At 51.6% G+C, this 15,345-nt stretch overlaps 1 protein-coding gene across 2 annotated transcripts in view; it reads right to left on the bottom strand.

The window, feature by feature from the left end:
• Window positions 1–682: 682 nt before the first annotated feature.
• Kcnh1 (potassium voltage-gated channel subfamily H member 1) overlaps window positions 683–15,345 on the bottom strand; it is a 291,256-nt gene continuing 276,593 nt past the window's right edge. For both annotated transcript variants that reach the window (XM_075989494.1, XM_075989495.1), the window contains exon 11: window positions 683–5,860. In XM_075989494.1, coding sequence (XP_075845609.1) covers window positions 5,003–5,860 — 858 coding nt within the window. In that variant the 3' untranslated portion in view covers window positions 683–5,002. The remainder of the gene's footprint in view (window positions 5,861–15,345) is intronic.

Raw genomic sequence — 15,345 nt, 5'->3', positions numbered from 1 at the left:
AAATAATGTAGGCGATGCTGCACTCTCCCAGAGAAGCCATCTACAAAAAGGCAGACCTATTCATGACGCTACGCTGGAAGAGTCAGTGAGTGCTCTCGGTTGCTAGACGCCTGAGTTTGTTAAAACCATCTGATTTCGATCAAGGTCTCAGGAGCTAACAGACACTAGCTGTTCTCTGTGTGGCTTATCCAGGGCTCTCGTCCTGCATCTCCCTGCTCCCCACCGTGACATGACGGAAATACCTTCCTCTGCTACAGTCCCCCCTCACTTTACAGACCCTTGAGGCCAGCTCCTGGGCAGCAGTCAGTCATCTGGCCCTGGCAACTCCGGCAGCAGTTCTGGAAAAACACTGGATGAGGTCCTGAGTCACTGACAGCCCCAGGAGCAAGGCCAGGAGCGCAAGTCCACTGCCAAGACAAAGCCCAAGGAGGGGAGCAAGATGCCCAGAGCCAGAGATGATGTTCCCAGATCAGTGTTTAAAAAGGTTAAATTTATGTGAGTTGTGTGTGCAAGTGTCTGAGAGGCCAGAAGGAGGTACTGGATCAACTAGAGCTGGAGTTACAGTTGGCTGTAAGCTACACGTGTGTGGCCACACATGCAGGCCATGAGAGGCAAGCCCAGAATTGCTGAGGGATCAGAAAGCACCAACTGGATGGCACACAAGGAAAAGCGAACACAAGTATCACATATAAAATAGTTTATTACCATAATAAATAAAATTAAACTTTGTTTTTTTACAAATATCATTTGTGCTTGTTTAAAAATGTCAAGAAGGGGCTATCATCCACGGAGCGCCCAAATCATCCCCGCGCCACAGCCACACAACGGAGCTCTTGGCAGCACCCGCAGCTGATCACAAAAATAGCCTCTGCTCATTTGCACTTCGGTTTATTCATGCTCACTCGGACAGAGGGGGAAAAGAAAGGAAAAACCCGAGAAAGGATTTGGCAGGATTTGATGGAGAGTGTTCATAGAGAAGCCCCAGAATGACGAACTGCTCATGGGTATAAATGTCCTTGTGATGTGGACAGTCTCCAACTGATGCACAGATAGTGTCTGAATACTGAGAGGCTACATTCATGAGGGGTGTTGCGTTTTCACCATAAACGCAGTCTGTCTTCTGATAGGAGGGCTGCAGACTCCTCAAGGACTCAGAAGTCACCATCAGTGTGGCTCTAAGGAAGGCCGAGTGGCAGGTGGAGACGCCTCTACTGGGTCTGGCAGGAATTTCGAAGCCATCTTTAAAGGTTCTGATACATTACTGTGGAAACCAAAGTTCTTAAGCTGCAGGTAAATTCACATTGATTCCTTTGAAAGGTGGGAGGTGGCAAAGAAAGCATCTCAACACCAACACCTTGGGTGGAAAGTGGTCCTTTCTTAGGAGTTTAGGGTCAGGGCTTCATGAACATTGAAGACTCCTCCAGATGGAGAACACAGGAGCTGGTGAAGACAGTTTTTACTGAAGCGAACAAAAAGGCAGTGTATGGAGCAGTAACCATAACAGGGACAGGTAGGTAGGAGAGGCCATCCAAGAACTTGAGGGGATCTATGCAGGCCTCCTTTCTAAGCAACACGAGGAGACAGGGTAGCAAGGGGGCACTGGGACCCCCCATTGCAGCTGGAATTCCATTCAAGGGTCTTAAGGCGAAACATCTTTATTGCAGAACGGAGTACAAACAATTTAGTTATGCGTACATCTACAACTTGTACCTTTGCCAGGGCTCCCGAGAGGCCCTGGAGTGTACCTGTAAGATGTCCATGTGATGAGGAGAGGCGGCCCTGCCGCTGACAGGTATTTCTACAGAGTTTATTCAGTCCCGACCCCAACCAGGACATACCTGGCATTTGTCTTACTGTTTTCTCCTTCCACCTAGGGGTTTGGAAGCTGAAGCCTGTGTGTGGTGGGGTAAGGTATTTCTACTCCTTGCCCAACCATCCTCACTGTGGAAGCGGCGCACAGGCTCTAAGAGGCGAAGGCTAACGAGGCCCTAGGAACAAGATAACAAGACATCAAGGTAATAAATGTGTTTCTAGAAGGTGGCTGGGGAAGGGGCAGAGGTATCATTCAGTGGTAGAGTTCTTCCCTGGCATGGGCAAGGGTGTGACTTTCACCTCCAGCACCAAACAAAGCCTGCTGGGAGGCAACTGTTGGGCACAGCAGTCGAACACTCAGGCTTTGCTCCAGTATGAACGAAGCAGAGAAATGGGGTTAGCTGTGCCTAGACCAGAGCATTCCAAAGCCTGTCATGTGCCCAGTGGAGGAATCCGCAGCTCCCTTTGGGATGGCATAGCTGGCGAGGCAGTGTGCCTGCCAGAACCAGAACACTCGCTCTGCTGTTTGGTTCTGATGGCACGCCCTCAGGAAGAAAGCGGGTTCATCCACCCAAGTGGGACTGCTCCCTTTAAGCTAGCCTGCCGGGATAGGCACTGGGAAATGGAGCTTCACTCTGGGTGACATTCACAGCAGCTGACCAGGTGGCCGGCACCTACTGGACAGCTATGTACCACATTCTGTGCCCGTCCCCTCCAAGGGGACACCATTTTTTCTGAAATCTCACTGTTCGGTCTGTTACCCAGTGACCCTCTGTTTCCCAGTCTCTCCTCAGCAGATCGTGGCTAAGACATAAAGGTGCGGGTCATTGGTATCTGAAGCCTATGGTCCTTGCTCAAGGCATACCTGTTGTGTCCTTGTGAAGCTGGCACAAAAAAGCTCCGGTCCAATGCTTGCCAGGAAAGTAAGGAGAGATGGGTTGGCTCCTTTATGATTTATTTTGAAGAAGGCAATCGTAGCAAAAATGCTATAGAGGTGGAGAAAATGAAGCCAACCACGCGTGTTCGTCACCTGCACTTTCGGGAACTCTTAGGTCCTAGACTCCTAGAACCCCAGATGAGCAGAGACACCCCTTGCAGAGTGTGGACCTCAGCCTAACAGGACTTCAATTTTGACTGACCCCAGAGTACAGCCTGAAGCTTTATCTGTCCCATGACACAAGGGCGTGCTCTCCAGCACCCCCAGCATCTGGATCCCTCACATCTGAAGGAGATTCACCCCTCAGAAAGAGCTGTCAAGGAGTAGCAAGGCCTCTGTCCACTGGCTGGCCCGGTGCTAGAGGGCTCGCTAAGTCCAAGAGAGTTCCAGAAGGATCTCTAGGCACAGGTGCTCCCGAGGCTGAGTGTTGCCCGACATGGGGTCCATCCTACCCTAAGCTTAGCGCTCCGAAGCTAAGAACCAGGCTACTGAGTGAAGAGTGGGACATTCAGGGGAACAGCAGCAAATGGGACTCCAGTATCTCAGTCTATCCTGAGGGCTAGTTGGCAGCAGCTCAGGGGACTGTGGGTCACCAGTGGGTATCTTTAAATGCTGCCATCTGACACTGGTCCTACTAGAATCTCGGCCTAGGGATGCCAGGAGCCGGCCCTATGCACTGTGTTAAAAGCTACATACAGTCACACCCTTGGTTTCCCAGTGCCATCCATTCTGTATGGACAGCCACACAGCAAGTCCTGGCCTCTGGGCAGAACACTAAGCATCTTTGGTAGGGCAGGTCTTGCACAGTGGGTTCCCTAGACAGGCTGGCGTTCTGAATTGCGACAGCCAAGCAATGCTAAGCAGAAGCACCCGTGGCTCTCACTCTCCTAAGGGCTCCTTCCAGGCTCACGGGGTAGGGTTACACCCCTGCCTGATAGCCTCCAAGTGGGCACCTGAGCTAGCTCCTTTGTCCTGTGTTCTGTCGCGTGCCATCAAGAAAAAGACCTCGAGTGACTGAGGCAGCAAGTGTTCCTGAGCATCATGGTGTGGGAACTTGCATGCTACAGACGTGGTCCTGCAGCCGTGGCTCTGAGCCTCAGCCTTCTCCCAGACCACAGTTCCACTGTCCCGCCCCCCCAGCTAATCACTGAGACATTTTGAAAACCAATGTGTCATTCATCCTTTTTTTCCAGCTCCCTAAGAGAATAATCATGGTCCTGCCATTATTTTTAGAGTAGGAAATAGGTTGACTTTCAAATAAGGCTAACTATGGCTCCCATGTGACCTTGAATGATCCCATGCACTGGACAAACATCCCATGAGAATCAAAATAGAAAGCTAATACTTGCTACAATCATTTTTGAGGTTGTGTGTGTGTGTGTGTGTGTGTCTGCTTTGTTAGGAAAGCATTGCCGGGCTCCTGCCCCTTCCTTAAATGCCCCACACCCTGGGCAAGCTTAGGAGGAGGACGAGGGAGAAGCAGCAGAGAGTCCCACGTTGTGAGGCCTATAGCTTGGCGCAGCGCCAGGGGGTTATCTGGAGCTGGGAGCATCCACATCAACCATCCCACAGAGCAGGCTGCGGACCACACAACAGAGCCTGCTCAGAGCTGAGGGCCCTCTCAGCTTACCCTGGCCTCACCTCTTCTGGGCAAGGAAACCTGAGGAGCCCAGCCCACATGTCCGTGGTACAGTACCGGACGCTCCACCTCTGCCACAAAGTGGGAAGGCTCTCCCATCCGTCAGGCTCCCCTTAAGGAGAGCTTGTTAGAAATGACGAGAATAGGAAAACATGTGGTGACGTCATACACGGCTGCACAGGGGTGGTGAAGACCCAGAAGTCCCGGTGCCTGTCGTGGCCTTCAGAGGGCTTGGTAAAGAACCCCAATGTGGTCTGTACCCGAGGGGTTCCTGGGGCTCTCCCACCAGTGTTTCCAGGACTGGCTTCCATCACATTGGTAAGACATTCTAAAGGAGGTGCTCTTCAGATAGACGGTGTGCTCCTTTCCCCAGTTCTCGGGAGTTGGTGAAACGCAACTGTCATCTTGCAGGGTGAGTGCCTGGCCGCGTTCCTGCTTATATTTTCCAGAGACCTCACAGCCACACCATGCCCTTTGGTCTCACTTTGACTTCCTGACAGGAAAAGCTTATTTTGAAAATTGTTGGTCATGTGGGCGGTGTGGTGAGGGGCGTCAAGGGCAAGGGGACAGGCTTTTGTCTTTGATTTTTGATAGTTTGTTTTTCAATGATCCTCTCAACTTGCTCCAAAAATGTCTTTGTCTGACTCTGGGGACTGGGGCCTGGAGATCTCACACATCTCCTGAGGGGACTGGGCAGACCCTCTGGACATTAATATCCTGAGTATCTCAGAGAGCTGCTTCTCGATGGCGGTCATCTTGGCATTCAAGGCCTTGATGTCCTCCTTCAACTCATGCTTCACCTCCAGAACTGTGGCCTGCAGTGTCTGCTCAGGGATGGGGTAGAAAGAATGCTTGACCTCCGCCAAGATGGGGCTCCGGTCCTGGGGACTCCTAGCCTCGCCCACATTGTCCAGGCGTAGGTCGCTCTTGGTGATGCCGCTGTCACAGGAATCTGTCTTCTTCAGCGTAGCCTCTCCTGACGCCTTTGTCCTCTCGGGCAGTGTCTCCATGGACTCTGCCTTGGAGACCTTGTTCCAGTCCTCCCCTTTCCCACAGGCATCTTTGAAGCGGGCCCAGCCTTTGCGCTTGGCGCAGTCACCGCTGCCTGCCTTGGGACCGAGGAACTCAGATCCCGGAGCGTGCAGCTTGGCATGGTCTGACACTGTGGAGGTGGAGGCCCCCTGGAAGGACACAGGCGTGGCAGGGCTCTCACGCACCGTGACCACGCTGGCCTTCACCAGGCTGTGGTTGGCTGAGGTGTGGTCCGTGAGGGCATTGCCCTTCTCTACATCTAGGTCATCCAGGTCACGCCCCCCTCGCTCTGCTGCCAATCTGGCCTCTTTCTGCTGACGGAACCTTTGGAACAGTCTCCTGACAGGGTGGTCAGGAGGCAGGATGAGGGGGGCCTCATTCTTCCGTTTCATCCGCTCCTCCTCTTCCCGTTTCACATCGCTGATCTTCCGGAACACAATCTGGAGTGGAGGGGAGAGGACACCCTGTGTTAAGTGGAAGGAGCTCCAGATGCCAAGTCAGTCCCCCCATCCCCCATCCCCTGTCAGTGCAGTAAACACAGCCACCAAGGGCTGCAGCCCACAACACATTCACAGCTCTGCAGGCCCTCGGGGCCATTCCTCCTGATTAACTGACATCACCTTCCTTCTCCTGTCCTGGTTCTTCTAACTCCCCAACAGCAGAGCATCGGCTCTCACTGCCATCTGGCTCAGCTCAGGAGGACCAAAGTCCACCTACGCCTGGGAGGCTGCCTGCCCAACTGTGTCTTCCCAGGACACCTGGTAAGTTAGAAAACCCTTGAATCCCTAAGATAAAAAGCCCCAGGGATTCCGATCACAGAATCCGAACATCTTGAGTCTAAGCCACAGTGCAGTGTGAGAAGGTCAGTTTTCATCACCACTGGGGTACAGCTGGGGCCACTGGTACTGTCCACAGGTCTGGATGTGGGTGGCTATGACAATCACAAGCTAGTTTCTTTGGGTTAACCTAAGAGCAAAGACTCCTGACCTTGAACCCCATGCTTGCATTAACAATAACTTAGCCCAACACTTGGTTAGTGCCTGCAGCTCATGGGTATTTTTGTGTTATCTCATGCATTTCTTCTTTTTACAAGGTCACCAGGACACACAGACTCCCAATTTAAAAACGATGGAAGCAAGACCCAGAGTGTCTGGGCGTTGCATACTGTGTCTCTGCGGTCTTGCACCTGCGCCGCTGCACCAGGTCTGTTGCTATCACTTCATCCAGACGGCCCCTCACGACCATCTCTGCCGTACAGTGGCAGGTGTCCTGCTCGGCCAGCAGCTGAGCCCCAAGGACGCTTATCCTTTGCAGCCATGTCACAGTGGCAGTTAGACTCCATGATATGCTCTGACCCTGCGGAAAGCACCCGGGGGTTTGAGTGCTGACTGGAAGTGCAGAAGAACAGCTTCTCCAATTTCCTCACCTGGAGCACCTGGAGCCTGTGCAGGAAACCCCAGACCATCCACGAATCTGTTCTAGGATGTGTCACAGACCCCCCAGGTCTTGGTGAAGCCCTTGCCCATGTGCTCCAGACGGGTGTCTTACTCACAGGGCTTGACGTCTTCACTAAAGAAGTCTGCTCGTCAGACTGCGCGATAGATAGCACTCAATTCTGCCATCCCCGTTCCTTGAACCACCCAGGTGCACATGAGATATAACTTGCCCCGCATCCTCCAAGGGCCCTGGTCCAGCATTCTCTGGTAACAGCACTCGGCAGGTTCTCACATATGACCCACAAGAAGGGTGTACCTTACTCAACATGGAGAACCCCAATAAACTCAGATTGCTTGAGCCTAGTGTTCACCCAGCAATCAGTGTTACTGGCTGCTGCCTATGCCCCAACTTCTTGGTCAAAGCACCTGTCACCAGATGGCTTCACACCAAGGTCAATGGCAGGTAAGTGGATGCCACATCATTAGGCTACTTGCATGAGTCTCCATTTGTGGCTTTCTGGTGCTCACTGGACAGCGTGTCTCTCATTTATTCCCAAACTTGTCTTGACTTCACCAGCAGAAGGGCTATTCCCTTTGTCCCTTCCTTGGCATCATGTCCCTCTCGTGGCCCTGCCTCATGAGTTGCTTAGGTCTGTGGGTACAAATCAGGGGACTCAGAAGAATCCTATCCACTTCGAGAGAGCCAAAGACACCCAGGTCCAGACATCAGAGAGGAGAGGGCCTGCAACAGGAGAGTGACTGCTATGCTCCCCCTGGTGCCTTACACCGATTTTTATCAAGTTTCCAAGTCTGCTCCAGCTGAGGCCCAGAACAAGCTCCCGCAGAAATCCTGCCTCGTCCCACTGAGCTCAGTCCTCTTGTCTTGTAGTTCTGACATCTTTTGTGTCCACCCAGCTCCTCTGCCCTTATTCTCAGTCTTGCACCCATGTTTCGTGGTAATGGAGCTCCCTTTTCATAGAAGGGAGCAGAGAGAAGTGGCTGGATGGAGAGGAAGCAGATGACCCTCCAGAGGTCATGGTATCGTAACAGGAAAGGTTTGGCTCGGAGCACACTGCTATTCTCTCTGTGTGAACAGTCAAGGGTGGTCCTTGGGGCTTCAGATGAGTTGTGCCAGGACTGGGGAGGGGAGTTCTGCTGATGTCAAGAAAGCATCACAAAACTCACCCGGGGGAGCCTGCACGTCAGTGCTCAGACAGGCTTTTCAGAGCTTAAAAGCATCCGCTTAAGTGTGCGCAGGAAGGGTGTCTGTGCTGTGCTCTTCAATGGGCCCTGGCTCAGAATCCAGGACGGATCCAGACATCATCTGAAAGGATGGTCTGGGCCAGCCCAACACTTCAGCAAGGGTTTCTCCTTGGGATCCTGGTCTTCAGGTCCATACTTCCTGTTTGGGGACCTCTGACCTCATAGAGAGGTCTGAGGCTGCCCATCTGCACCAAGAGGCAGGGGAACCAAAGCTCCCACAGCCCTTTGGGCAGCAGCACCCCTCCTCCACACAGGGACAAGGCTAAGGGCTGATGTGGAGTTCAGGGCCGTTTTCTGATTTCAGCTGCTGGTTTGAAGTCATTAGCGGAAGCTGGGCCAGCAGCAGCCATGACCACGCATTTTGACGAGCATTTTAGATAGAGTGAGTAGGGCTGGCTGCGTGCAGCTGGTACCAATGAGGTCTGTGTCACCAGGCTCAGCACTTGCCCATCTGCCCAGAGATACTCACAGTTCCCCAAGGCAGGAGTGTGCCTCGGCAATGGGGCCGAGACCTCCAACCCTGTAACCCCAATACTTCCTGTGCTGATAAGGCTCCCGTTGAAGGCATGGCTACCCAGCCCTCACAGGGTCTCATGGGACTTCTACAATGTTATGCGGGGACACAGTCCCAATCCATGCTTTCTCGTAAGGTGTCTTGGAACCTGTATTGGGAGGAAAGCTGTATTCAGAATTCCTTTAATTGGGATTGATTTATTTTGTGTGTATGGGTGTTTTGCCTGCATGTATGCCCATGTACCATGTGCATGCAGTGACCACGGAGGTCAGAAGAGGTAGTGGGATGCCCTGGAACTGGAGTTGTAGATGGTTATTAGCCACCATGTGGGTGTGGGAAACAGAGCCTGGGTCCTGTGGAAGCGTGGTCAGTGCTCTTATCTGCAGGGCCATATCTCCAGCCTTGTATTCAGAATGTCCAATTCTGAATACAATCTAATTCCCCAAATCCCTCTTTCAGATGAGCAGCATTTCCCAGAATTCCTTCAGTCTGTGGGGTGGGGTGCCCTCTGTATTTCTGCAGTTTCCTGTCCCAGGCTACAAGGCTCCTCAGTACTGTTGAGCCTTGGCACCGAGGATGTGGGGGTCTTCCCTGCAGACGCATTGTCTCATTGGTGGGTGTGCATTGATCCAAACTAAGAATCAGCCCATTGGGCTTGTATGATACAATCCTAGCTCAACTCTCCTGGCCCCCAGCCAGGCTAGATAACTTCAGGTCAGTTCACTCCACCTGAGGCCCCTCCTATTACACATTCTACCCTGGCCCTTCAACTCGTCTTTACCGAGATCTCCAAGATTGAACTTAGCAGTCCTCACTCCAACAGCCTTCCCTGACTCCCCTCACCCAACATCAGGAAACCCACTCTGATGGTGCCAATCAGCAGGCAACTACCTGTCATTTCCGCAACTTATGGTGAGAAAACCCCTTCCTAGGTGGTCACTTTCTTCAGATGGAAGCTATCTGAAGGCAGAAACTGTCATGTTTTCCTTCTCTATCACTGTGCGCAGCATCTACAGTGCCTACACATGCCAGTGCCCAAGTTACGACCATTCCTGTTTGTGAAGTCAATGCTCTACATAGGATGCTGTCCACATGGCCCCTAAATTCTGCTTCTGGTGTGTATGATCCTGTGAGGAAAGAGGAGGTAACAGGTAGGTTTATCTGTGTAACACGCGTGGGCTCCCGAAGTGCAGTGTGCAAGCTTCTGAAGGACTTCATTGTTGTCTCTCATCAATTCAGACCAACTCAGCTGAATCCATTGTCTCTGTCTGACTGGTTTTCAAATGCTTAATTGACTTCAGGGGGGTATCTAGAAGGAGGCCTGTGATATATTTTACTTTTTGCAATGATGACAACTGTTATTGAATTTTCCGTTTGTATAAATTTAGATCCTCCTAGAGAAGATCATCCAGTTTCATGGAAGAGCCTGCCTAGGGGTCCTGAGAACTGGACTTCCACATGCTGAGCAAGCTGCTCTGAACTGGTCCCCTCTGCCGACTCCCTAGGTCCCATCAACTCAGTGCCAAACTTGTTTCTGTGGGCTTCATTATAAGAATTCAAGAAGAGTTTTCATGGCCCAAGAAATCACTTTGGAAACTACTAGATAAGTTCAAGTAAGTTTCTCCTCTAGAATGCAGTTAGTGATTTTAATAATTTATCGTATGTTTTTATATAGTGCTTTATAGCTCAGCCCACATACTCAAGAGTATTATCTTACAGAACTAAGGTGTGATGGTTTAAATGCATCCCATGGACTCCAAATCTAAACACCTGGTCCTCAGTTGGTGCCACTGTTTGGCGGAGGGGATGTTGTTGAAGGAAGTATATTGCTAGGGCAGGCTTTGAGAGCTTAAATCTTTGCCCTACTTCCAGAATTCTCTCTGTCCTTCTTTCAGTAGAGGATGAGGCTGTCAGGTTCCGGCCGTCTTCTTTGTCATCATCTACCACACTTCTCTGCCATGATGGACTCTTATCTCTCTGGAACCCTAAGCCAGAACAGATGCTTCCTTCTTCAAGTTCCTTTTGCTTGTGATGTCTTATCACAGGAACGGAAAGGTACCTACCATACAATGTTCCCTGTGAGGCATGTGTTGCAAGAATCACCGTTGCAATTTGACAATGGAGGAAGCTGAATTAGTGACCTGTGTGGGACCACACGGACAGTGAAAAGCAGGACTTCAGGGTATGGCCTATGCTCTTTCCTTCCCACAAAACAAACGCAGTGACTGTGGCCACAGAGAGGTGCTGGGGACTATGCAGAGATCCATTATCACTTGCTGGAAAGACTCAGCCCTGGAGACTGGGTACCCCTCTGCTGGAAGTGATGGGATATGCCGCACATCCTCCTTGGGTCCTGCTAGGGTCCTTCCAGCTCATGGGAACATGGATTCTCTTGCCTGACAGGCTAGGGATGGGAGGCCCATGCTGAAGGCTGCACATCCCAAGTGTTTACTAAAATGTTGGGAAACAGAAAATCCATAGGGCGGCCACTGTGTGCCATTCATGCCTCTCTGCGTCCCTCTGAGACTGCGCTGAGCAATGGCCTGAGCCCAGAAGGCTGCTAATATGTGGTTATTTGAGCTGAACCAACAGACACTCAGATCCTAAAGCTGCCAGGCTTCGTGAGCTGCTATTTTTAACTTCCTTTGAAAAAAAAGTCAACCTCTTGTGATTTGAGGTGAGACAGGACGATCGACCACCTGGCTCCCTCAGAGGACTGTCCACAGGGCTAGAGATGGACATGTAGGTAAAGTGCTTTTCCATATAAACGTGAGGTTCCTGTTTCAGTCCCCGGCACCCACATCAAAAAGGCTAGGCATAATTGTGCCTGACTGCAAACCCAGTAGAGTAGAGACAGGAGGATCCCTGGGGCTCACCATCAGTCTAGACAATTGGCAAGCTCTGGGTTCAACATAAGATCCTATTTAAAGGATAATAAAGTAAAATGGCTCTAAGCATATGCACACACATGTTAACCCCAATGTATGTACACACACACACACACGCTGTGGGATGTCCTGTATATGTGTTGCTCTTATTGGTTAATGAATAAAGCTGCTTTGACCTATGGCAGGGCAGAAGATAGCCAGGCTGGAAGGGATATCACACACACACACACGAGAAGGATCTAGCTAGCCTCTCATAGCTCTGACTCCCACTCAAGGGACAGCAAAGACTAGGCCAAGGAGAGTAGGAGACCCCTCCAGGTCACTGTACATGAGGGTCCTAGCCACACACAGAGGAAAAGTGGGTCTGGGCAGACAGTGGGCCACGTGGAGCCTTGACACCATGAGACTGGAAGTTCCCGGGTGGGAGCAAGCTATTCAGAAGGGCTCCGGCTGTGGAACAGTAAAACCCCTGCATTTCAGGGCCTTCCATGAGTAGGGGCTGTGTGCTTAGGTTTTTGTTAACTTGACACAAGGTAGTGTCATCTGGGTGGGAGGGTCTTAGCGGGAAAATGCTCCATAAGATTGGCCTGGGGCATGCATTTTTTTTTTTGGATCAGTGTATAAATGAGAGAGCCCAGCCCACTGTGGGCAGAGCCACCCCTAGGTACATAGCCCTGGGAAGTATAAGAAAGCAGATGAAGGAAGTCATGAGGAACAAGCCAGTAAGCAGCGTTCCTCCATGGTTTCTCCTTCAGCTCCCGCCTCTGGGTTCCTGCCCTGCTTGAGTTGATGCCTTGACTTTCCTCGATGACAAACAATGACAGGAAAGTATAAGCCAAAGAAATCCCTTCCTCTCCAAGATGCTTGTGACCAGGGTTCTATCACAGTGACAGAAAGTGAACTAGCATGGGCTAAGGTATGAATCACAGGCAATCGGGACCAACCTAAGGAGAGCTGTCCTATTTTATACTGAATTCTGACACATGTCCCTGTCTGAAATGCTCGGAGGGAAGCAGAAAGAGTGTAGGCTTGGTGTAGCCCCAACTCTGCTCTGATTGGCCTCTTTGGGACTTGCCCTTGGTGGGTTAGCTGGGTGGTTTTCAAAGGTGGCTGAGCCTCAGAGCTGCACGGTGTGTGCACAGAATGTGTGTGACAGCTGAGACCAGCCCATGCACCAAGCTCTCAGAAAAAGCACCTGAGAGGTCAGGACTGATGTCTGCTGAGGTCACTGACATTCTGCCATCCTGCTAATATGTGACAATTGTCACAGCCCTTCCCAGGACCCCGTGCGCCTCTCTGCCTCCACCTATGCTCCCAAAACTTCCTGTGTGCCACTGGGGACTTTTTTGGTGTGAGTGTGTGGGTTCCAATGAATGTAATGTCCTAGGCCCTGGTCCCTGAGGGATGAATGGACAAGCCGGCCAGCCCTTGTAATCATTTTCCAATAATTTTTCCTTAAACTTCAAAAAGCTTTGCTCTCTGAAGTGAAGCACTGGGGGGCTCACCAGTACACAGTGAGGACTTCCTGCTGTGAGGCCCCTGAATAGTGGGCTCTTTCCACAAGGCATCCCCATGGAGCAGCTTCCTCATGCAGAGGGCTCCCTCCCTGCAAGGGACCCTCCCACACAGGGCATCTTCCTGATGTAGGTGGTTCTCCCCAACACAGGGCAGCTCTATTGCAGCCAAGAGCCCAGACTTCCCCTCTCAGGGCCAGGTTCAGCCTGGTGCTGATTTGGGCTATAGCCATCACAGGGGGACTTGGCCTCACCTCACATCCTAACAGGCCTGGGTGACGTAGCTTTCTTCATGATATTCTTAGCCACCAGCCCACCATCAGTAACCCTGCCTGGTTTTATAGCTGAGCATAAAACATGAAGATTTATAAACCAGACCATCTAAGAAACTTAAAATTTGGAAAAACAAAGTATAGATGGCCGATAGGAAGGAAGATAGTTAGCTGGACTTTGTTTTTTAAAACCCCCTCAACTTATTACAGAATCAAATGCTATGTTTTGTTTTGTTTTTTCCTTCAACAGCCTCAGTAATATTTTACAGTCCAGAACTTTGGATGCCCTGAGCCTCGGGGAGCAGAGGAGGCACCGGAGAGGTGGAGGCAGAGCAGGTCAGCCAGTGCTCTTTGAGCACAGACTGCATTCTCAGGACCCAGGGTGGGAGGGGATAAGGCATGGCTTGTCCTCCAGAGATGCCAGGATGCGGGAGCCAGATGATGAACTCACAGTGGAAGCTCTCTGCAGGCGGGAGGAAGGGAGACTCACGAAGCCAGCATCAGCGATTGAGAGCTGTGTGAGCACATGCTCTAGGCAACATTCACGGTGTGATCATGGCCCCCAAGTCTCAGTTTCCTCATCTGTCACGGCGGATAATACAGTTTCTAGGGATATCACCAGGATGAAGTGGGGCAGTTGCTCAGTTAATGCATTAGCAACAAATTATTCGTTGTGGGGGTGACCCTGGAGATGACTCCAGAAGGTGAGTTAGAAACAGGATAAAAGGTGGAGGATTTGGGTGAGGATCACAATGGCGTGTAAAGCAAAGCAGGGTCTCCGTGATCACAGCCCCAGAGGTAGGGGCCGACTCTGGTGGACAATGCTGGGTCAGAGAACTGTTAGGTGTAGACAGTGTGCTTGTCTGCCGCCCTAACCGCAGAGAGTGACTACTGTCCTCTCTGTTCAAATGACCAACCAGAGTCTAGAGAAGGTAAGGGCACGCCCAAGGGCATGACGTGTACGGCAGTGTGAAAGCAGCCAGAGTCTCTTCCTGGCCCATATCCTAGTCTGTCTGCTTAGAGAATGCCAGGTAAAGGAGGTGGCCCACATGACGTGAGAGAACCTTTCCCTTCTCCCGAATGTGAAGGTTAATTTTGTCACCTGAGGTCACTAGCGAGGCACACCTTTGAGAGTGTGAGGGTCCAGAGAGGGTTAACTAGTGGGGAAGATGCATCCTGAGTGTGGGCAGGGCCATCCCATGGGCACTAGTCCTGGGCTGGAAAAACAAGGAGGTGGGGGGAAGGCCGGAATTCCCCTTTCTCTGATTCTGGATCTGCAGAGACGTGAGCAAGCAGTCTGATGCTTCTGATGCCACAACCTCTAGCTGTCCCTGCCACCATGGCTTCCATTTCCAGATAGGCTGTACCCTGAAACTGTGAGCCCTCCCTCTCCTGCCCTCCCTCCTTCTCTTCTTTCCCCCTTTCTTCCCTCCCTTCCCTCCCTCCCTCCCTCCCTTCCTCTCTCACTCCTTCTCTTCTTTCCTCCCTCTCTCCCTCCCTCCCTCCCTCTCTCACTCCTTCTCTTCTTCCCTTCCTCTCTCACTCCTTCTCTTCTTCCCTCCCTCCCTCCCTCCCTCCCTCCCTCTTTTCTTCCTATGTTTTGTCAAGCTCTCTATCACAGAAACAACCCTAGAGAATTCTGGAGTAGACCATGTAAGCCAGGGGTAGCACCAGCCTAGGTAGGGTGAGCGGCCACTGAGGTTCCCATTGCTGGCTACACAAGGCTGCCTGACCCTTTCACTAAACAGGATGGAGGAATGGCTGTCGGCAAGATCCTGACTTTGATCAAGACAAGATGGACTCTGATACGCAAGAGCTAGCATTTGGTTGTTGGAACAGCTTCTCTCAAGTTGCAGGTTATTGGTCACCCTGCCAACAACCGGTGACCTTAAAGCCCAATCCTGGGTAACAGGAGACCCAAGGGTCAGCCAGGAAAATTCTAGAGGCTAGCAACGTGTCCTCAGGGACCGCTGTCTCTCGGTAGATGGCGCGCTGACTGATCCCTCTAACCACCGCAGGGCTCAGCACTTTCTCCTGG

The sequence above is a fragment of the Microtus pennsylvanicus genome, chromosome 10 (genome assembly GCF_037038515.1).
Source record: "Microtus pennsylvanicus isolate mMicPen1 chromosome 10, mMicPen1.hap1, whole genome shotgun sequence".
NCBI lineage: Eukaryota > Metazoa > Chordata > Mammalia > Rodentia > Cricetidae > Microtus > Microtus pennsylvanicus.
Note: the sequence above shows the minus strand (reverse complement) of the source record. Positions and strands in the feature narration are given on the sequence as shown.